Source organism: Macaca nemestrina, chromosome 9 (genome assembly GCF_043159975.1).
Source record: "Macaca nemestrina isolate mMacNem1 chromosome 9, mMacNem.hap1, whole genome shotgun sequence".
Taxonomy (NCBI): Eukaryota; Metazoa; Chordata; class Mammalia; order Primates; family Cercopithecidae; genus Macaca; species Macaca nemestrina.
The window spans coordinates 78,436,999-78,459,872 of record NC_092133.1 but is presented as its reverse complement, the minus strand read 5'-3'; the positions used below and the strand labels follow the sequence as shown (position 1 = coordinate 78,459,872).

The following is a 22,874-nucleotide window of genomic DNA, read 5'->3' as shown; positions in this document are numbered from 1 at the left end:
GATACAAAATATTGCATAATCCTCTCTCTGTCTGCATGGGGGAAGCTTCCAGACTGTTCCATCCCTCACAAGATAGGGAACTTCTCATGCAGGAAGCAGGTGCCCAGTGAGGCAGCTCCAAAGGGAGCTGTCGAGGACACATCTGAAGGGTCAATAGCAGGAATGGCCTAAACAGTAGGTGGTAAGGAGTGTTTTTCCCATGTTTTTTCTTCAGAAACTGTTAAAAGGGAGCATTTCCCTAACAAAAGGTGGCCTCCTATTTCTGCTTATCTTTTAAGTTTACTACCTGAATAATTACAATGATCCTTGATTCTAAAACGTGTTCTTGTGTACAATCTGGTATTACTGTGTTTTTAAATAATGTATCTGTGCCTGTTTTCTTTTATTCCCATTAGTGGATCTAAATTGAACTCTATGCACAAGGCTCACTGTGCTGGGAGACTGTGAGTATCTACCAAGGAGTTCTGACACAAGTACGTTGACCTGTCAACAAAGCTGTGGAAGTAAAATAACAACACCTGTAACTTACTATATTATACTGCACTTACTCCAAATTCCCTGTGTTTACTCAACACCAGGCACCTCAACTTTACCTATATCAAGCCTCAAATAATCCTGGGAAGTAATAATACTGTTTTTCCCATTAACAGATAAGAAAATTGAATCACAGAGAATATGTACAATTTATTTATTTATTTACTTTTTTTTTTTTTTTTTTTGAGATGGAGTCTCACTCTGTTACCCAGGCTGGAGTGCAGTGGCATGATCTCGGCTCACTGCAACCTTGCAACCTCCACCTTCTGGGTTCAAGTGATTCTCGTGCCTCAGCTTCCCAAGTAGCTGGGATTACAGGCATGCACCACCACACCTGGCTAATATTTTGTATTTTTAGTAGAGACTGGGTTTTGCCACATTGGCCAGGCTGGTCTTGAACTCCTGATATCAGGTGATCTGTCCAACTCAGCCTCCTAAGTTCTGGGATTACAAGCGTGAGCCACCACGTCCAGTTCAAGAATATGTATAATTTGTCTTCTAGTAGCAGTGGAGAATTGAATCCAACCAGCCAGACCAAATAAGAATTATTAAGAAAAACAGAAGACAAAAAGACAGCACGTTTTAAAGAGTCTGCAAGGAAAAAAAATATTTTTATTTATCTTCTAAAAAATTTATCTTCTAAAAATATTTTTATTTATCTATTTAAAATTAAATACTTTAAAGACATTATTACATAATGAGATCTTCTTTAAATAATCAGACTAGTACAAAGAAAGTTTGATAAAGTTCTAAATGCTATATAAATTCTGGAGTCTATTGGCTATAAAAACACTCCAGTAATTTTCAAGGTGTTTTAGCTGCTAGTACTCTCATTATAAGCGATAAGGGACAGACCAAAATCAATTAGGTAATTTTAGGCTTTGCATAGCTACAATACCTTGCATTTATGTAGCATTTTACAACTTCCAATTGACATTGACATATATTATGGTCCAATGACTGCCAGGAAGGACAGTTATCATCATCCTCATTTTACAGCTGGTAAATAAATCATCGTGGGAGCAAACAAAAAGAGTGTGTGCATGTCTGCATGCATGTATGAGATTGAATAGTTATACATAAACAAGCCTGGTCTTAAACCTTACAAAGGAGAGCAGCTAAAAGCTACATATCCAAAGCAATGTACTAATTGCCAGAGATCTGACACTGTCTAGGTAGAGTCGAACATGCCTTGCTTATCTTGGGTTCCATATTCGCCGCTAACATATCCTGCATTTAAAAATATTCCTTTTTTTATCATTTTCTGTAGGCTTTCATAAATCAGATGATTTTTATTTTATGCCGTTAAGAATTTTAGTGCCTACATATTTTAAACACTGAAGCATACAGATAGCCAAACTTTCAGAAAACTATTTTGGGAAAGAATTAAAAAAGTAAATCACTTCATTTTTTTAATCATATATTTTCCACAAGTAAAACCTATAATTTTCAGTGTGTACATTTTCACATGAAAGTGTATTTTTCTTTTCCACACACACACAAAAGTCAACAGGTTATTGTATTGTGTCACAAAATTGCAAAATCGACATCAATTTCACGTTATTGACACAATTATGGCCCGTTACATTAAGTAGGAAAGGAAAATATGTATACATAAACATGCTTATTTTATATGTACATTATACATATACATGCTTAAATATTTCCTCTAAACCTATGAAGAGTCATTAAGAAAAGAAATCTGGGAAATATCAAGAAATGCTTGCAGAATGTAACAAATAATAGAAAATTGCTAATTTGTCAAAGTATTAAAATTAGCAATAGGAATTCTGAGTCCTGAGAATATACAGTAGACATGAATTCTCTGACATGCCCCACCCCACATTTAAACTGAAGTCTCCTGTTAATTAAATAAGGCAGATGATACTGATACAATTTCTCTCACAAGATTCTTGCAAGAAAAAGCATGCTTTTCCTTGGCTTCAATATGACCATAAAGGAGAGAGGAAAGAGCTATCATATATATACACATAGTATCTATTTCACATTCATAGTTTTCTATATGTTGCTTTCAATTCTTGCATCAACCTTTTGGGGCAACTATTAGACTATCTTAAAAAAATTAAGTATTGAAGGTCTGATTAAACGACTTGCAAAAAATCATAGTCAGCAGAAAGCTGAGCAGAACTTTGAACTCAGGTCTCTCAGCTTTGAACACTCACATTTGCCTCCTGTACGTCTTACCCCAACTCACACAGGAAAGGTATTTTACATAAACATATTGGTGTCAATTCTTGGATACAAAAGCAAACCCAAATCATAATGATCTCCTTAAAAAACACCATTTCCTGCGTCAGCTAGAGCCACTATCACAGAAGAAAACGTTAAAATAAGGTAATCTTTGGCTAATAACTAAATCCCAATCACAGAAGAAAACATTAAAATAAAGTAATCTTTGGCTAATAACTAAATGATGCATTGGTTGAATGTGCTTTTTCATTTTTTTCCATGATACTTAAATATCCATATCCAAAACAATGTACTAACTGCCAACTAATTTTAAGTATACCAGCTGGTCTGAAATACAAAGAGGTCGAACTAGAAGAGGCAAACCACTGCTTAAGTGTTATGGAATTACATAATTATGTTCATTGTGTTGTTTGTTTGCTTGCTTGCTGAGTTTATAAGACTATCATGACAAACTATGTCCACAGAGAAGAAGAATCATTACTTTGTTCATTTCCTCTTGTCAAAAGCAATCGGTAGACCACCTGTTATCAATATGGCTATTGCAAATTACTTAAATTATGTCTGGGCTATGGCAAACATTCTCCTGAACATTTCTTTGATGAACTTGAAAATTCTTCTAAGGTTCTTCACCTTGTAATTAACACCATTCTGCAGGGACTCTGCAGCCTGGCCTGGATTTATAGACATTTTAGCCTTCATTCCCTCCTGTTGATGGAGTTCAGGGATGTGTGCCAAAACTCCATTTTCATTCTGACTTGCTCCAACCACAGGGAATCATTAGCTGCTGCTCTCAGAGCACTTACTGGAGAACCATTTGATAAAGAGGACCCTCACTGAATGGAAGAGCTAATGGACCTCCAAAGTGACAGAGGAAAGCATTAACTGGGATGGTCCTATTATATTGTAGAAATGTCGTTACACAATGACCAATCAATTCTCTTAAAAATGGAAGCTTTTATTTCAAAACCGACTCAGAGAGAGCCAGTCACAATAGGGAGAAAACACTGCTCTTAGGGTTCCCTTCCCCTTTCTCAATGGCTGCCCTCACTCCCCAACTCCTATCAGCATGTCAGATTGTGACACAGGCCATCAGTCCTGTTACCAAAGTATCACCCTGGGCAATGGTTGCTATTGGGCTGCCTTATTCTTTTTCCAGCAATTCCATATTTCAAGTGCTTCAAATATCTTCAAGTGAATTGCTTGGTTGATTTCCAAAATGGTCAGTACAGGTCAAATTCTGCTCAAATGCTATCTTTTCCAAAGTTTTGAAAATCCATTTTTGAAGGAAGGCTGGTGAAACATTTAATGAGCTTCAATTCAGAAGAGACACATCCTTTTTACTTGAATTCGGCCTTAAAACACATTTGGTCCATTCAAATGTGTAGTAGCAATCTCTTCTATTACAATGGCTACCTCTTTTCACTCTAGTGCAACATATTATACATAGCACCATTGTCAAAATTTTTTAAATTTCTAGAAATGGCATAAAAATGAAAAGATCATAGAATATTCTGATTTTATTCAGAATATTTTGATTCAAAGTGTTTCTGGTGACTTGTTTTCCTTCTTTATCCAGCTTCGTTTCTATAGGGTGTATTTATCTTTTATTAAATCCAATGTTTTTAATGTTTTCAGAACATGACTTCAACATGAGAATTATTATAAAAAGTACCAATGCATTATTAATAAAAGAAGGAGCAGACACATTCAAATAGACTTAGTAGTGCTTAATCTGAAAGCACTTGAAGTTCTCTTATCAGCTTAATAATAGTGAATTACAATGATTTTACAGAGACAGGGACACTATCCATATTTCTTAATGGAAAGACTAGAGGCAGGAGTCAACTGTCTTAACCAGGTGTCACATAAATGAAATATATATTACATATATTTCATTTATATTTCATTTATGTAATATAGAGACCTTAGAAAATTCACAAAGTTGAAAGAAGCAAATAGTTGTAAACTACCTACCTTTTTAGTTTTTTTTTTTTTTCCAGAATTAGGATTCTACTGCATGTTCAAGTTTGCAATTTCATATTAAATTTTTATACCTAACATCACATAGTGACCATTGGATATCCTCAAAATACTATGAAAATTCATCCAATGTACAAACATATTCTAATTTATATAGACATTTAAATTCATAATTTCAGACTTGTTAAAAATTTTTGCTATTACAGATAAAAATGTGGTGAGCATCCCTACAAATAAATCTTCACAAGCATGTATGTGGGTTGGACACTTATGCCTGTAATCCCAGCACTCTGGGAGGCCGAGGCGGGCGGATCATGAGGTCAGGAGGTTGAGACCATCCTGGCTAACACAGTGAAACCCTGTCTCTACTAAAAAAATACAAAAAAATTTGCTGGGCATGGTGGCAGGTGCCTGTAGTCCCAGCTACTCGGGAGGCTGAGGCAGGAGAATGGCGTGAACCCAGGAGGTGGAGCTTGCAGTGAGCCGAGATGGCGCCACTGCACTCCAGCCTGGGCGACAGAGGAGACTCCATCTCAAAAAAAAAAAAAAAAAAAAAAAAAAAAAAAGAAAGAAAGAAAAGAAACACTCTAAGGCTTTTAAAACATACTAAAATATTACCTACAAAAAATATATTTAACAAACTGCATTCCCTCAAGTAGCATTTGAGGACACGTGTTTTCACAGCCCCCTTGCCAAACTGGGTACAGTAGTCACTTTTAAAAATCTTTAAATAAAGGATAGGGAAAAAAATACCTAATTTGCATTTCTCTGTGAGGCTGAGAATATTTGTTTGCTGCTTATCTGTATTTCTCTTTAGGAAGATTATGTTCTTCCCCTTTGTCCATTTCCCTATTGAGATTTTATTTTAATGTTACCCCTTGATCTACGTGACTTCTTTGGGGTTTTAATTCTTTGCCCTCTTTGTTATTCGGTTTCCTCATAGCTTGTCTTTTAATTTTGTTTCTGATTTATGATATTCAGATAAAAAACAACGCTGTGTCAAAGTTGTTAATTTTTGCCTTCCATTGCTTTTATTTGCTCACGAGGTCCTTACAATTGCTGACATACATGAATACGTAATTTTATTTATTATTTTCCTTAGGCTTTATTTGTTTATTACATTAACTTTTGAAATCATTAGTATACTTTTGGTATAGAAAGAGGGGTCAATATACACTTCTGATACTATTTACCTGATAGTCAATCATTAATTGAAAAATTGTTCCCCCATTTTCCTCTGGTTTATGAATCAATCCTTGTTCTATATTCAGTCCCACAATATACCACAATGTGTTTTCACTAATTAGCCTGTGGATGGTCTGTGGATTTATATTTTGAGGCTGGCTATAGTAACTCACACCTGTAATCCCAACATTTTAGGAAGCCGAGGCAGGAGAATCACTTGAGGCCAGGAGTTGGGGACCAGCCTGGACAACCTAGTGAGGCCCCATCTCTACAAAAAAAAATAAAAAATAAAAAAATACAGAAATTATCTGTGCATGGTGGTGAGTGCCTGTAGTCCCAGCTACTCAGGAGGCTGTGTAGGGAAAATGGCCTGAGCTCAGGAGATTGAGGTTGCAATGATCCAAGATCACACCACTGTACTCCAACCTGAATGACAGAGCAAGCCTTCCTCTCAGAAAAATAAATATATACATACACACACATACATATATATAGATAGATACACATTATATTTTGAATTTAGGAAAAATCTATTTTCTCTATGTCTTGTTCTTTAAAAATCCGGCCAGGCGTGGTGGCTCACGCCTGTAATCCCAGCACTTTGGGAGGCCTAGGCGGGTGGATCATAAGGTCAGGAGATCGAGACCATCTTGGCTAACATGGTGAAACCCCATCTCTACTAAAAATACAAAAATTAGCCGGGCATGGTAGGAGGCTGAGGCAGGAGAATGGCTTGAACTCAGGAGGCGGAGTTTGCAGTGAGCCAAGATCCTGCCACTGCACTCTAGCCGGGTTACAGAGGGAGACTCCGTCTCTTAAAAAAAAAAAAAAAAAAAAAAATCCTTCTGTCAAGTTTTTTTTTTTTTTTAAATTAAATTGCTTTATAATTTCTAAGTACTGGTACCACAAATGTTTCTTGAAGAATTGGAATAACAAAATTACAAAGAAACAAAAGTGTCCCCCACTTTCAACACCTCCCTTTTCTGAGATCATTATTCTCTTTTTTTTTTTTTTTTTTTTTTGAGCATGTACTTTCAGGATTTCTATCACAAATAGTTTGGTAATTGTGCACCTATTGTTCCTTGAGAAGAAAACAGAAACGTGTCAGAGCATGGTCTATTTTCACAACATAGAAAACTATTTGATGCAGTTTATTATAGGATTACAATTTTTTTTTTAATCCAAGAAATATAATTTTAATTTCTTTCAGATTTAAATGTCTAATCTTTTGAGACATATAAAAATAAACTATTGAAACAGCTAGGGTCACACACAAGCCTTTACACTGCCACTCAGATCTATTAAATGGCATCTTATCTAACTTGAAACAAAATCCAGTATCCATAAAGATACTCCTTGTAGTATGTCAGTCACTCTGAAGTATTTTGCTTTTTAAAATTTCCTAACGATGAAGTATTTTTCTTACTGCAAACACATTATGAAGCACTGTGCCGTTTAATTTTTAAATACATTTCTGTATTTATTCAACAGTATCTTCGTGATAGGAGGTGCTCAGTAAACATTTGTTGAATAGGAGAATGACTGAAACATACTACTTAAATAGAGTGCTGTACAAAATGGCACACTATTAATAACTACATTGGAATTTTTAGAAGTGGCTGATGCAGGAACAAATGTAAGCCTTTTATTCACAGCAAAGCTTGAGAGATGAATAGCAGGCACATGTGATGTGTGATTTATTCATACACACTAGTAGGAGATTTATAGGCATCTATTAACCTACTCGAGTTCCAATTTTGTCTTAGGCTAGTCTTTTGTCATGATTAGCTATGTTGTAAGTCTATGTTAAATAACAGGCTGTCTGTACTGAAATATGCAAGAAATATGAAGACAGAAGGCCAAAATTATTAAATATGTACATCATTTCATTTAAACTATAGATATATATCTGCTTGTGTGTGTGTTACAAAAATTAGAGATGTACATGCATATGCATAAAAGGAAAGGATTTTTCTTTTATGGACATGAGATTCATTGTTATGGACTGAATTTATCTACAAAAATTAAAATCCCTACATGAAGTAAACTCCAGTTCCTCAGAATGTGATCATATTTGGAGAAAGGTCTTTACAGAAGTAATGAAGTTAAAATAAGGTCATGAGGATGTGCTCCAACCTAATATGGCTGATGTCCTTAGAGGAAATTTGGAACACACACACCTACAGAGGAAACATGATGAGAAGATACATCTCCTTGACCATCTACAGGCCAAGGAGAGAGGCCTGAAAAGGAATCAACTCCAAACACAAACACCTACAGAGGAAACATGATAAGATACATCTCCTTGACTGTCCATAAGCCAAGGAGAGAGACCTCAAAAGGAATCAACTCTGCCGACACCTTTAGGTTGGACTTCTGACCGGGACTGTGAGAAAATAAATTTCCATAGTGACGCCACCCAGTCTGTAACACTATGTTACAGCAGTCCTAGCAAATTAACACACTCACGAAGTAATGAAATATACAGCATGGTCAAACGACGGAAAAGAAGAATTACTTTGTTCTCCTGATAGTCTCAGTTTTGGAAAAGATGAATCATCTCAGCCTGCATACTGTGGTGGGACCTGATCCAATTCTTCCTCCGGGGAAAACACCATCAAAGAAAGCCACTGCTTTAGCCAATGCTTCTGATTCATCTCTTCTTCAATTGATTACAAATTCAAACATAATTGATTGCATTGCCCACTTCCAAATGATAATCTCATTAGATTGACCAAGGTAACTGTAACATGGTTGAGGATCTAAAAGGGCTTGCATGCACATCACACTTTGAAGGAGTAGTGCATTCCTGGATTTTCCCTTAAGGTCTTAATATCACTTGTGTGCTTCGTGTCCATATGTGCACAGTCACAAAAAAATATGAGAGAGGAGAAGTGTGGAGAGAAACAATCCCCACTCCCCTTCTTCCCCAACCCAGGTTTGCAGAGCATAGGAATAGGGTGCCAATTTTGCAACTCGGGTGCATGCAGTGGCACTGCCAAAGTCATATATGAACACCACATGTCAGGGGTGAGGAAAGGTCACAGTTCTATTTGTCCTGACACAGGACATACGGTAACTTTTACAGAGCCCTCCTACCATATCATGTATCTGTTCTTCCAAACCTGTGCCATTGCTCAGTGTGGCAATACATCTTCCCTGTGGACTAAACCTGGCTCTTGGATCCAGGCAGCTTCCGCCGGCATGGCATGTTCTAAGTTTGTAACTATACGATACATTTCTCTACATCATCTTAGTGAAACAACATGGGAATCGAGTTTTATAACAGTAATAGAAAAAAGTCATAATTTTCCATGCCTCATGATTCCGAATAATTAATTTAATAACTGTGTCATATGAGACGAGCAAATAAAGAGAAGAAAAGGGGTGTGGATATCTATGATCACCGATGCATATACAATTGCAAAGAAAAACAAATTACCAGGGTATTACTTGAAGTGAAAACTTGGTAAGAAACATTTTTCAGATGTTAATTTGATTCTTCTATGGAGTCTTAAAGCTGCAGTGTCTATAAGTGCACTCTTTATCCCCCCTTGTTTTTACTTTTAGCAGTTACATAACTTATGTCTCTAAAAACCAATTAAACACCTTCCTGATCTCTACTGGGAGTTTTCCCCAAGTAGTTCTCTACTTAGACTATAACAGGACTGCTATTTCATTTACAACTTCTTGCTGGAGAGTGTTTCATCAGAAGTGTTAAGAGAAAGTATTGAAATTAATAAAGGAGGGCAGAAACAAAATAAAATGCAGTTTTCTCTGGACACAGTTAAAGTCTCTGGGGTTTGTTCACAAATAAACACGGAGATTCTAGATCTTAGATGAGCAGTTTGCTTCTCCTGCCACAGTCAGCAGGTTCTCAAGAACCGATTATTTCTGAGTACTAGGATATATGCCTAAGTTCCACATCATAAATATACTCTTCTAAAGTGTGTAAATAATTATTTCCATTAACTTTGCAGATCTAAAGGTACATCTTCGTTTGCTTAGTCAGGTAAAACATAAACCGTGACTGCTTTGTTTCCGTTTTGTCTTCAACTGTTAAAGAGACAGCAGCCTTGCCCTTTCCAAATTAAAACTCCCAATTCTGCTATTCAAACAGTGGGACTGTGTGTGTCCCGGACATGACACATTACAGATGCTGCCAGCACCCTCCACCCCCAGGCCTTACAGAGGGCCTGCCCTTTCCACCAGTGTCCTCAGTGGCTTACCGACAGTGTTTATGGGATCCGGTCAGGGTTTCGATCACAAAGCACTCGCCATCGTTGAGACAGTATGCGAGGTCCTTGTCTCGGCAGGGTTTGAAGTGCTCGGATCGCTCTGTGGAATATGTCGTCGTATCTGTCAGGGAAAGCACAGAGGGAAATGCTGTCAGCAGCACATTCTGACACCAACAACTCCTGTCACTGGTCCTGGATCTCTGTACGGAGGCCTTCTCATGGGCTCTGACCTCTGGGACTCTAGACAGACAGCTCCAACCCTCCATGGTACTGACCAAAGGCAGCTGGCTGTAACCACTGTATTCAATTGTCTTATTTCTCCACTAAATTTTAACTATTGGAGTCACTCTGGAGAAGCCCCATTTGAGGACACATAAACACTAAAAGCTCAACGATCCTGAGTCAAACACACCCCAAATCCACCCTCATTAATTTTAGTTTTAACAAACAAGTTGTATGAAGGATTGAAACAACGTTCCCTTCCCTTTATTGCTGCCAAATATAATTAAACATCTGATCAATGTATATTGTGACTATTCTGTGGAATCCAATGTCAGTTTGGGGGATTTTTTTTTAGTTACAGCTATAATTGGCTAATAGCTAAGCCAATTATTCTTTCACTTTCTCCTTTTATTATGTAATTAAAATGCAAATGTTCTAAATTCTGAACCAGATTCTCAAATATGAAGAATGTTTCTGGTAAATATTTAACAGGACCAATTATTGTCATTTTTTAGCATTATCTTAAACATGCATTTTTAAAGTCATAATTACATACATTTTCAAATTAAGTTATACATCAATATCTGCATCCCAAATACGAGACTAACCATAAATATGTGCTATCTACAAGATACAGACTTTATTACCACACGTAGACATTATTCTAATTACAGAGCTTTAAGCAACTAACTATTAGCACCAATTCCACCATAACATTCAACAAAAAATATACTTAAAAAGTCAAAGAAGAAAAAATTATTCAGCGCTTAAGCTTTTAATTTCCTTTACACATATTTAGATTAATAATAATATTCAACAGCACAGGATATTATACCAGCTTATTAACCGCCCTTGTTTGAATGTGTCTCCTAAATTCCATGTGTTGGAAACTTAATCCTTAAATTTTTATGTTGATGATATTTGAAGATGGGGCCTTTGGGAGGTAATTAGGAATAGATAAAGTCATCACGGTGAGGCCCCCATGATGGAACTGTTGGCTGTTTAAGAAGAGAAAGAAGGACTGAGCTGACATTCTCTTGCCCCCATCCATGCGATGCCCTGCACTGCCTCAGGGCTTGCAGAGAGTCCTCACCAGCAAGAATGCCCTCAGCAGATGCAGCCCCTTGACCTTGGACTTCCCAGACTCCAAAACTGCAAGAAATAAATGTATTTTCTTTGTAAATTGCCCAGCTTCAGGTATTCAGTTAAAGCAATAGAAAATGAACTAAGAAAGTAAATGAAGGTCACAATGAGCTTCTTCCCTGATTATCGTCACAACTGATGGTGAGTGATCATTTTAAAAGGAAACTCATCCCTATCTCTCCCACATCTAAAAATCCTCATGGGGCTCTCCTGTGGGAATAACTTTAAAATCCATAGTAGGGCAAACCAGGGCATGGGCCATCTATATGTTTATCTGTCTGATGGTCTCTTCTTGCATTTTAAAACTTCATGCAACTTAATTTTCAACTATCATTCTATTTTCTCAAAATACCAAGAACTGTCACACTGCTCCTTCTTCCCAGACCTTCATTCTTTGTTGAGGACACCCAGAAATCCTCAGAATTTAGATGATCTCATCATGTGCCTCCCAGTGCCTCTTATCACTTTCCTCACTGCATTCAAAACTGCAAGTAATCCTTTCTTTGTTTTATCTGTTCTTTTCCTCTGTAACGTCCTTGAGGGCCAGCATGGAGGCTTGATAAGAATTGGTGCTCATAAAAATATCTTCAAAATATCTGATCTCTCTAACATCAATAATTAAATGCTAGAAATGAAAGCTGTAATTAAAAACCTCATTACAATTTTACAAAAGTTAATGCATTTTGTACAGCAAAAAGTGAAATATAATTTAACATTTATGTTATCATTTTAGTATACGTTTTGTAATATTGATAAAGATTGCAAAAGCAAGGCCTTCAGATTCACACAGACCCTCACACATATGTTACTCATATTCCATGAGCACTGAAATAAACCACTATTGGTGTTGCAATGGGAACCTATGTTTTCCACTTCAAAATATCTGCTTGTTAATACTTTGGCACAAAATAAAGGCTCTGCAAAACACACACATTTTTCATCTTGCAGGAGATTCTCTATAGTAAAGATCTGTTATTCAAGACAGTATGTGACAAACAGTCACACAGAATCAATCTCTCTATGGGAAATATTTAAAATTCAAGAGCTCTGAGCAAAAAATTCAATATGAAACCGTGCACATTTGACTGCTACTCTGGCTGCTGAAGTATATTAACTCATGATCAGTTAGTTAACTTTTCCTTTAATTTCTTATTATCCATTTATTGATATTCACTGATCATGCTTCTAAGAACAGCTTTTCATTAACATAATCTACAGCATAAAAAGTGAGATCCTTATTTTATAATCAGTGGTTTTAACAAGCTACCGACTTCAAGTGCAATACAATGGCAAAGCAATTACAATCAATTAATTTCCATCTGACAACTGCTGTCTCTAGTGGTTACCGCCCCATTCTACCAACGGATTTCTCCATCATGTTATCATCTATCAGCACATTACAGAGGATCAGAGACCCGAGTAAATGGCTCTGCAAAAGTCTGGGGTGGGAAAGCTCAGATATCAGGCTTAACATGCACTGAGGCTTTCCATTTCCACAGCTTAAAGAATCCCCAAATTAATTTAAAATACTCATGCTTAACCTTCACAATGACTTTACTGAATTCAAAGAAAACATCATTATTATAATTTTTAAATGACAATAAACAATAATAAAACATTGGGCATGATCATTCTTTAAGTAAATAACTGCAATTATCAATACATTTGAAAGCTTAGAATGTACCTAAGCATTTTATAATAATAGTATTATTACCTGAAATCACAGAGGCATTGGGTAGGGTAAGTGTAATTCATCACCAGGTGAAATTTTATTCTTGAAAGTCATGCAAAAGATGTGTATGGAAATATAGGCAAATTCTGGACCCTTAATAAAATCACTCGGTTGCTGTGCTAACTCTAAGACCACCTACCTAGATTTTTGTTGAATGAATAATAAGCATACTATGTCTAAGTCACTCTTATTCAGGTTTTCTATTACTTACAGCCAAACAAAGCCTAATAAAGAGATGCTAATAATTTTGGATGATATCCTCCTACATTGGTACATCTGATTAAAGTGCATGTATGTATTCATACATCTATTTAATTTTCAACATATAAGATATACTACAAAACACATAAAATACAACATAAATAAGAATGAGCCAAAAAAAAAAAACTATAAGGTGCAATTCTTTATTGTCCTTCTGTGCCCTAAGGTGGCATAGTGTGCTCTAATGTATCCAGCCGAGTGTTTTATTCTGAAGAAGGAACATGGAACATTTGTGAGAATGAGAACGTGGATAAGATCTAATGCCAAACTATAAAAGTTATGACCCTAAACAACCTTGGTGTATCTCTGTAATCAGATATAAAACTCTCATCTGTGAGCAAATTCAATACTTTCGGAAGCTTGTTTATATTTTTTAAAGCTATGCCACTTTTAAGACAGTCCAATACACTAAGCTGGCTATATACTATATGGTACTATTTTGGCATGTACTTAATCAAACTTCTGTTTCTAGGAATGTAATTTGGTAAATAATTTGTTATAGAGCTATTGCCTTCAAAACAATTATATGGATGAAGATTCCTGTAAGTAAACAAGAGGGGCCTAATGTTCCTGTGAATTCCAATTTGTATTTCAAGGCTTTCTTTATGTTCCCTTATTCCAGAGTGGGCCCTGCTATCAGACGTCATTCTCTCCACAGTCATCAGCTTCTGAAGCTCCCATATGACTGGACCATGAGCTTGCTTCCATGGAGCAGAGAAGTCTTCACATCTTTAATCCACGGGCTTATGGAAGGCTTGACACAGAGAGGCACAGAATAGGTATTTATCTATATAGTATTACATAGATAGAAACTTTGGCCGGGCGTGGTGGCTCACACTCATAATCCCAGCACTTTGGGAGGCCAAGGTGGGCAGATCACCTGAGGTCAGGAGTTCCAGACCAGCCTGGCCAACACGGTGAAATCCTGTCTCTACTAAAAATACAAAAAATTAGCCAGGCATGATGGCAGGCACCTGTATTCCCAGCTCCTTCAAGGCTGAGGCAGGAGAATCACTTGAACTCATGAGGTGGAGGTTGCAGTGGACCGAGATTGCACCATTGCACTCCGGCCCGGGCAACAAGAGGGAAACTCTGTCTTAAAAAAAAAAAAAAAAAAAAAAAAGAGGACAACTTTTTATATATAGTCTTTTTCTACTTGTTGGTATTAAAAAGTGGTATCATAGGCTGGGCACTCTGGCTCACATCTGTATCTCAGAACTATAGGGACCAAGGTAGGAGGATCACTTGAATCCAGGAGTCTGTGACCAGCCAGGACAACATAGGGGGACCCCATCTATACAAATAGCAATAATAATAATAAATTAGTCGAGCATGGTGGCACATGCCTGTGACCCCAGCTACTCAGAAGGCTGAGGTTGGAGGATCACCTGAGCCCAGGAGGTCGAGGTTGCAGTGAACTGGTATTGCGTCACTGCATCCCAGCCTGTTTGAGGCAGGGCTGAGTGAGGCCCTGTCTCAAAACAGAAAAAAAAAAAAAAAAGTGTTATAGTGAACAAAAACTCTCTTTTAAAAATATCTGGGAAGCGAATTAAGTTAGGATATAAGAAGGGCTCCAAAACAACTTAGGGAAAGAGCATAGAATTTCATTAAAGGAGGGAAAAATCAGCTCAGCAGCATGGAGGACAAAGGAGGAGAAGACAAAGCAAAACAATTGGAAAGGATTTTCCAGAAAAGAGAGACAGGAAGAATAAAGGAGTGTTAGGATTAAGATGAGCAGAGATTGTGCTGAGAAAGCGTTTTCCAAGCACCATGACCAAGGTCTAGGGATCAGTTTAAGGAAGTACTACTGCTGACATTAGAAATAGTACCCCATCACTTGGGGCCACAGGAACTGTGCAATTATCTGGATCACTCCTCTGGTACTTGTTACATGTAGTTTATGTGTTTTCTTATGTTTTTATACGTTTCGGTCTCTATCCCCAGGCAGGTCAGGGAGTGCTTTGCTTTTAAGTTCTCTATCCTTTCCACATCATGTAGCATACATAGTAAATAATCAGTACAGTAATTAAAAGCACAGTGAGAGGTGGTGGTGGTGAATTCATTAAAGGCAAAAGGGAAGAAAATGTTGGGTTGGAAGACAGAAATCCCCGCAGATTTTGCAATTAAAGTTAATTTATTAATGAATTAAAACGATGACTGGTTTCCCCCTGAAGTACTGAGTTCAACCTGAATATTACTTATGGAGGTTTCCGGGTTGCCGGCACCATGCAGCACACTGTGGAAACACATATTTTGTTGCAGGAACAAGAGTACTAAATTGGTTATTACAGATAATAATTGCATGAGATAGTCAAAGGAAGGGAGAGCTTAATTCAGGCTATAGTTATTTCTGAAGGTTTCTTAAAGTGTTGGCATTGGAGCTGGGCTTGAATATGTGTGATTGAATTGGCACAGGAAAAGGAATCTTGGATGGGAAAAGCAAGGTCACCCCCCACTCCCCGCCACAAAAAACAAACAAACAAAAACAAAACAAAACAAAACAAAAACAACACAAAAACAGAAAAACATTGAGACTCCGATGAGATCCTAAATAAACTCTTCACACTCCTGGCTTAAAAATGTCAGATTTCCTCTTTGACCGCTAGAGTTGGGCAGTCGGACGCGCCACTACTTTGTAGCGGTTTCGGGCGGGCCACGCGTGCAGCAACAGGAACCCAACCCCGGCTGACCTTGAGTTCCAGGAGTTCGTTTCTCATGTCCGCGGAAGTGCAGCGGCCTCAATTCTTAGTGCAGAAAAATAACTACACATGGGCAAAGGAGATCCTAAGAAGCCGAGAGGTAAAATGTCATCATATGCATTTTTTGTGTAAACTTGTCGGGAGGAGCGTAAGAAGCAGCACCCAGATGCTTCAGTCAACTTCTCAGAGTTTTCTAAGAAGTGCTCAGAAAGGTGGAAGAGCATGTCTGCTAAAGAGAAAGGAAAATTTGAAGATATGGCAAAGGCGGACAAGGCCCGTTATGAAAGAGAAATGAAAACCTATATCCCTCCTAAAGGAGAGACAGAAAAGTTCAAGGATCCCAATGTACCCAAAAGGCCTCCTTCGAGCTTTTTCCTGTTCTGCTCTGAGTATCGCCCGAAAACCAAAGGAGAACATCCTGGCCTGCCCTTTGATGATGTTGCAAAGAACCTGGGAGAGACGTGGAATAACACTGCTGCAGGTGACAAGCAGCCTTATGAAAAGAAGGCTGCGAAGCTGAAGGCAAAATACGAAAGGGATACTGCTGCATATCGAGCTAAAGGAAAGCCTGATGCAGCAAAAAAGGGAGTTGTCAAGGCTGAAAAAAGCAAGGAAAAGAAGGAAGAGGAGAAAGATGAGGAAGATGAAGAGGATGAAGAAGATAAAGATAAAGAAGATGAACATGATGATGAATAAGTTGGTTCTAGCACAGTTTTTTTTCCCTGTCTATAAAGCATTTAAACCCCATGTACACAACTCATTCCTCTTAAAGAAAAAAAAATTAAAATGTAAGGCTATGTAAGATTTATTTTTAAACAAACAAACAAAAAACTGTCACATTCCTCAAGCAGTTTTTTTTTTTTTTTTTCCTCTCCCATAGAGTTCACAATATGACGATTCTCTAAGGAAAGGTAAGAATCTGGCAATGCAATCTAAAAGCTTTTGGGATTAGCAAACTACCTTTACAAGCCAGAAGCCATTTAAGTATGGTTGTTGACTCCAGCAGCCTCTTCTGTAGGAATACTGTAAATGAAACCTGCTGCCATATATTAAAATTTTCTGTAGAATCTGTCATTTCTCAGGCACCCAGGAAGGCGCACTGGCATGAGGCTAAGTTATAAAATATTTAATGGTAAAGGGAAATTGCAAGAAGAATGCAGTGGTGTTTGAAAAGGGAAACAAACCATTTCTCAGCTGGCAAGATGCAAAGATAGCTTTCTCCCTGCTGCCAAAGATCAGACAATTGTTCACTTTGCTGGCATGGGAGAAATGGGGAGTATAGGGCAAAGATTTTAAAAGTTCAATTGATTCGTGGGGCTGCTGTGAGAACTGACAGTTCTTGATGTATCCCAGAGCCATTAATTCTTGCAGCAAATGAAGAAAGGGCCCTTGTTAAAGTTGCATGACATATCTGCCACGTTGCAGTTTGAAATCCTGCTTTTAAAAACTGTTTCAGCTATTTAAACCTGAATGGGACATAGCTTGTTCAATGGAAATGCATTTCTTTGGGAATTGCACAGTTTATCCTCAACTGAATATATTTCCTTTAACCAGCATGCGAACACATGCATATTACAAACTGCTTTGAACTATGATAATAATAATAGCATCTACTGTCACTGGAGCCCTTGGCGTATGCTAGGCTCTGTGCTATGTGCTTCACAGACACTATCGCTGCACCCCACATCGCTTTCCTGAAATGGCCTATTTTATGTTACTGTTATCTCTAAATCCAATAGTGGTTTTTGTTTGTTTGTTTGTTTTGTTGTTGTTTTTTTCTGTATCTTGTTGAAATTCTCAAAAGCAACTGACACTCATAACCACTCTTGCCTTTGTGAAAACCCTTCTTTCCTTGGAATCTATGTTATCATATAGTCTTGATTTTCCTCTTGACCTTTGACTTTCACCAACTCAGTATCATCTAATCTATATTTAAATGCTGGATTACTTAAAGACTGGCTTTCAAATGACCCCAAACATATACTTAACACCATGCTAAGTGTTTTCTTTTAGCTGTCTTTTTTGACCTTAAAACAACACTATGAATTTGTGCTATTTGTATTATTATTATTATTGTTATTATTATTACAAATAGAGAGACTGAGTCTTTACTTACTTTGTTTACTTCATTGACCCAAGGTTCGTGGCTCTTACCTGGGAGCTTCTGAACACAAACCAATGCAGCTTGACTGACTCTGTTATAATGTTTCCCATAGGTCACATTTTTATTTCCATTCTTTCTTTCTTTTTTATTTATTTATTCTCTAGGTGAGTGCTATTCCCAGGTGGTACTCAAATTAGCAGCATCAGAACCATCTCTGAGTGAGTATGTTAGAAATGTAAAGCATGGACTCCATCCATGACCTACTGCACCAGAAACATTGGAGGTGGGTCCTGGATGTTGCTTTAGAAAACTTTCTAGATCATTCTCATGAACCCTAAACTCTGAAAACCAGCTGCGTGGATGATCCTCTCTGTTATCTACATGCCAATAACCTTGATTTTACACATCCAGCTCACAGGTTTCTCTGAATTCCAGTCTGCCTATCTCTTCCCTCTTGATGGACCTCCCAAAAGCACCTCAGAATTTGCTTATAGAAAATGGAACTCTTGCTCTTCCTCAACGAACCTGCTCTTCCTTTAGCAATCCCAGTCTCAGTTAATGTGACACCACCGATCGCACTGTCCAGGCCAGAAACCTAGTAGCCATTCTCTTGATCCTGCATGTGCAATCACCAAACACTCTTGATTTTAACTCCTAAATATCTTTTGAATCTACCACTTCTTTCCATCTCATCTTACCTGGAATATTACTTACAGACCTGTCTGTGCACATGCTAGCCACCCTAAAATGAATTATTTACAATAAAATCTGTTTCCATAATATATGCGGGAAAAAAAAAAAACCATAGCAATCAGTCACTGCTGTTCAGAAAATCATGTCATGGCTTATCTAGGCTCTTACAATGAAGACTAAAATCTTCCCAAGCCCTCTGTGTCTCTCACTCCTCATCTCATACGTAATAACTGCCCCCCACTTTCAATACATAAGCCACAATTGTTCAAATGTCCCAGGTCCCCTGAGGCCTTTGCACATGCTTCACTCTGCAGGTTGCCACCTTTACCCCAACAATCCCACAGTTGTCCACAGATTTCATCCAGAGAACATACTATAAGACAGAGAAAACCTCAGCAAAAAATAAATTCCCATTGGATATTTCTGTTCTCTACAAAACTCTCTATAGTGTTGCCCAGTAAAGGCTTTCTTCTCTGGGGAATTTTCACCATTTAGGTCACAGAACTACACCCCTCTCTTTCTGCTCTTTGTCTCTCATTCTTTCAATCAGAGCTATAACTGCTACTCATAGTCTTGAGCCACAGATAACACACATGTCTGGGAAGCCTAGCCTTTGAGATGATTTATCAAAGTCTAACAAAAATGAGCATCACCCTATGGGATATTCTCAAACTTGCTACTAGAAATAATAACCTTCATTATTTCCATTTGTTTATCCCATAAACCATATGCTTCTGGAAGATACAAACATGTTTTATATCTGTGTGTGTGTGTGTGTGTGTGCATGTATGTGGGTATACATATTCCTAAGAACTAGCTCATCATCTGCTATCCAATAATTATTCAATAAATACTTATTGAATGAATATGCTCACACTAACCCTAAATTATGGACTTTTATCTATTGTAGATGAGATTTTCAGTATACCCATAGAGACTTCATTCCTTCTAACAAAACAGCCTCCCTGGGAGTTTGAACTACTCTATAGGCTAAGAAAAGCAGGAGTACATTAAGGATTGAATGCTACGTAGAAGCGAAGACAATTGCTAACCGAGTGGCCTAAAAATCCAATATGCTGGAAGACTGTAGTAGGGCTTGCTATTGACAGAGAAGGAGCAAACACTTACCTCACATAGGTCAGAAGTTCATACTTATACTTTTTCATGGGTGTACAGTGGCCTTGTCTCTGCCTCATTCCATAAAAAATCATGAAGTAGGTTGGTTGACTATTGTGTGTGCTTATTTAGAAATATTATGATCTGGATTACAGCAGGGTCATTTTCCACTTGCTCGAATTTTACCATACTTACACATGAGCAGTGAGCAGCATGTATGTAGAAACCCCAATACTTTCTGCTAAGAAAAGAACATGGCCATTTGTAGATGGATCTTAAACTTCAAAGAGAACTGAGTCTATGTTCGTGGGACCCTTTTCATGCTTCTCCAGCACAGAGAGACCTCAGCTAACAGACTGATTCTATCTTCTGAGTCAGGTGCATTGGGAAACTTGAAAGAGATGCCATCATAGACTTGAATTACATGGCTCTCCTTCCTCTGACAACATGTTTTCTAAGCAATTTTCTAATTGAAATTTGATTTCCAGCATTAATCTGGATGCTATCCATGGTGGGGATGGTGTTCCATTCTCTACGACATCTTTATTTCCCAAATGTGTCTTTATATGAAACTTTTAGTGGATAAAAGTTTCTCACACATAGCAACAGCCTCCTGTCTGATCTCCCTGTACCTCACACTGGCTTCTACTACTTACTCAAGAGTTAACACACCCACCTCAAGAGCACATGTGAGCTCTCTTCATCTTGTGGCTAAAACTCCATTGGGTCTTCATTACACAAGATTAACAAACACTTCCTAGCTTATTCAGCAATTCCTCACACAAGCCATCAGAGAAGGCTCTCTGGGACTGCACTTCCTAATCTCTCTTACACTCCTTGAGCTCCAATAGTACTGGAACACATACGGCCACTTTTAGACTATGAACTTAAATGTGCTATTCCCTTTACATTGTACACAGCTACATATCTCTGCCTAAAAAAAAATTTTCTAATTGTTTTAGGTTTATGTGAAATGTAAGCACATACTGAAGTCTTCCCTAGCTCCTCAGGTTAGAAGTGGCTGAAAGTATTCAGAACTCCAGGCACACTTCCTATTCATCTCTAATACTGTGATGATCATTCTGAATTGCAGTTTCACTGCTTACATGTTCATTCTCCATCCTCTTCTCAAACTAGATTATGGGAACTTAGGGACCTACCAAGTCAATCTCTGTATCACCATAATTTATTACAAAGCCTGACACACAATAAATGCTTAATCCATCCTTTCTATGACTAAGTATCATAATGGTCATAACAATGAAGATTATACCAACATCATAGGCATACACAAAACTTCAGAATGACAAGGTAACAGCATCTTGTTGCTGCAAATCTGTAATAATGTTTTTGGAAATGGATGATGAAAAACATATCTATACTTCTGTGAACACACCTGAAGCTGACTAATAATCAAGGGTTTTTTTTTTTTTTAATGTTCATGGGTTCCATGTAAAAAATAAAGCAGTTTTTTAAATGAAAATTAATATTTTTGTTTATTAAGGAATTTTCTCCCACATCCAAATTTCTTGTCTGGAAAGTATGTATGTATGGATGTGACATTCAAAATATTTAATAAGTCATATGAAAATTAGAAGACTAATCAGAATAAATCTGTGCAGCCATAAGAGAGAAGCAGGGTCCTGGAGGTCCCTCTGGGGCTATATGTTAACTCTTGTTTCTGGATTAACACTGAGGAGGTTTGGGAACCCAGGCATCCAGGGTGGCATAGGGGGACAATTTTCAGGGGGATTTGAGCAGTGGTTATTTACCACATAGAATAAAATTATTGTAATTTCTTAACAGTCAGTACAATTAATGAAGTGTACTGCTGTACATCAGGTCTACTTTCATGGTCTAAATCTGTCTTTAGTATAATTTGAAGTCAGGCATGTGATGCCTCCAGCTTTGTTCCAGTTGCTTAGCATTGCTTTGACTGTTAAAGCCCTTTTTTGGTTCCATATACATTTTAGGATTTTTTCTTTCTAATCCTGTGAAAAATGACATCGGTAATATAATGGAATGGTATTGAATATGTATATTGCTTTGGGCAGTATAGTCATTTTAATGATATTGATTCTTCAAATCCATAATCATGGGGTGATTTTCCACATGTTCATGTCATCTATGATTAGTGTTTTGTAGTTTTCCTTGTAGAGATCTTTCACTTCCTTCATTAAATATATGCCAATGTATTTTTTTGGTAACAATTTTAAATGGGATTGAGTTCTTGATTTGGTTCTCAGCTCGATTATTATTATTGGTGTTTAGCAGTGCCACAGATTTTTCCATGTAGATTTTGTATCTTGAAACTTTATTGAAATCATTTATCAGCTCTTCATTCTGTAACATTTATCTATATGTCTATTTTTTATTCCAGTACCATACTGTTTTGGTTACTATAGCATTGAGAGCCCTAGATTTGATAAAGCCACATACCTGTGACCAACTGACCTTTGACTAAGTCAACAAAAATGTACACTGGGGAGAGAACACTCTGTTCAACAAATGGTTCTGGAAAAATTGGATAACCATATGCTGACGAATGAAACCATACCCATATCTCTTACCATATACAAAAATTAACTCAAGATGAAATTAAATACTTAAATATAAGACTTGAAACTGTAAAAATCCTAGAAGAAAACCTAGGAAAACTTTACTGACCATTGGCCTAGGCAAAAACATTATGACCAAGTCCTCAAAAGCAAACATCAAAAAAACAAATATATAGGCCGGGGCAGGCAGATCACGAG

General features: G+C 37.4%; 1 protein-coding gene and 1 pseudogene across 16 annotated transcripts in view; one reads left to right on the top strand and one right to left on the bottom strand.

The window, feature by feature from the left end:
* Positions 1-22,874, bottom strand: part of LOC105469857 (neuregulin 3) — a 1,123,162-nt gene that overhangs the window by 629,080 nt on the left and 471,208 nt on the right. For all 16 annotated transcript variants that reach the window (XM_071069819.1, XM_071069824.1, XM_071069820.1 and 13 more), the window contains one exon: positions 10,140-10,269. In XM_071069819.1, coding sequence (XP_070925920.1) covers positions 10,140-10,269 — 130 coding nt within the window. The remainder of the gene's footprint in view (positions 1-10,139; positions 10,270-22,874) is intronic.
* LOC105469856 (high mobility group protein B1-like) lies at positions 16,275-16,901 on the top strand (annotated as a pseudogene).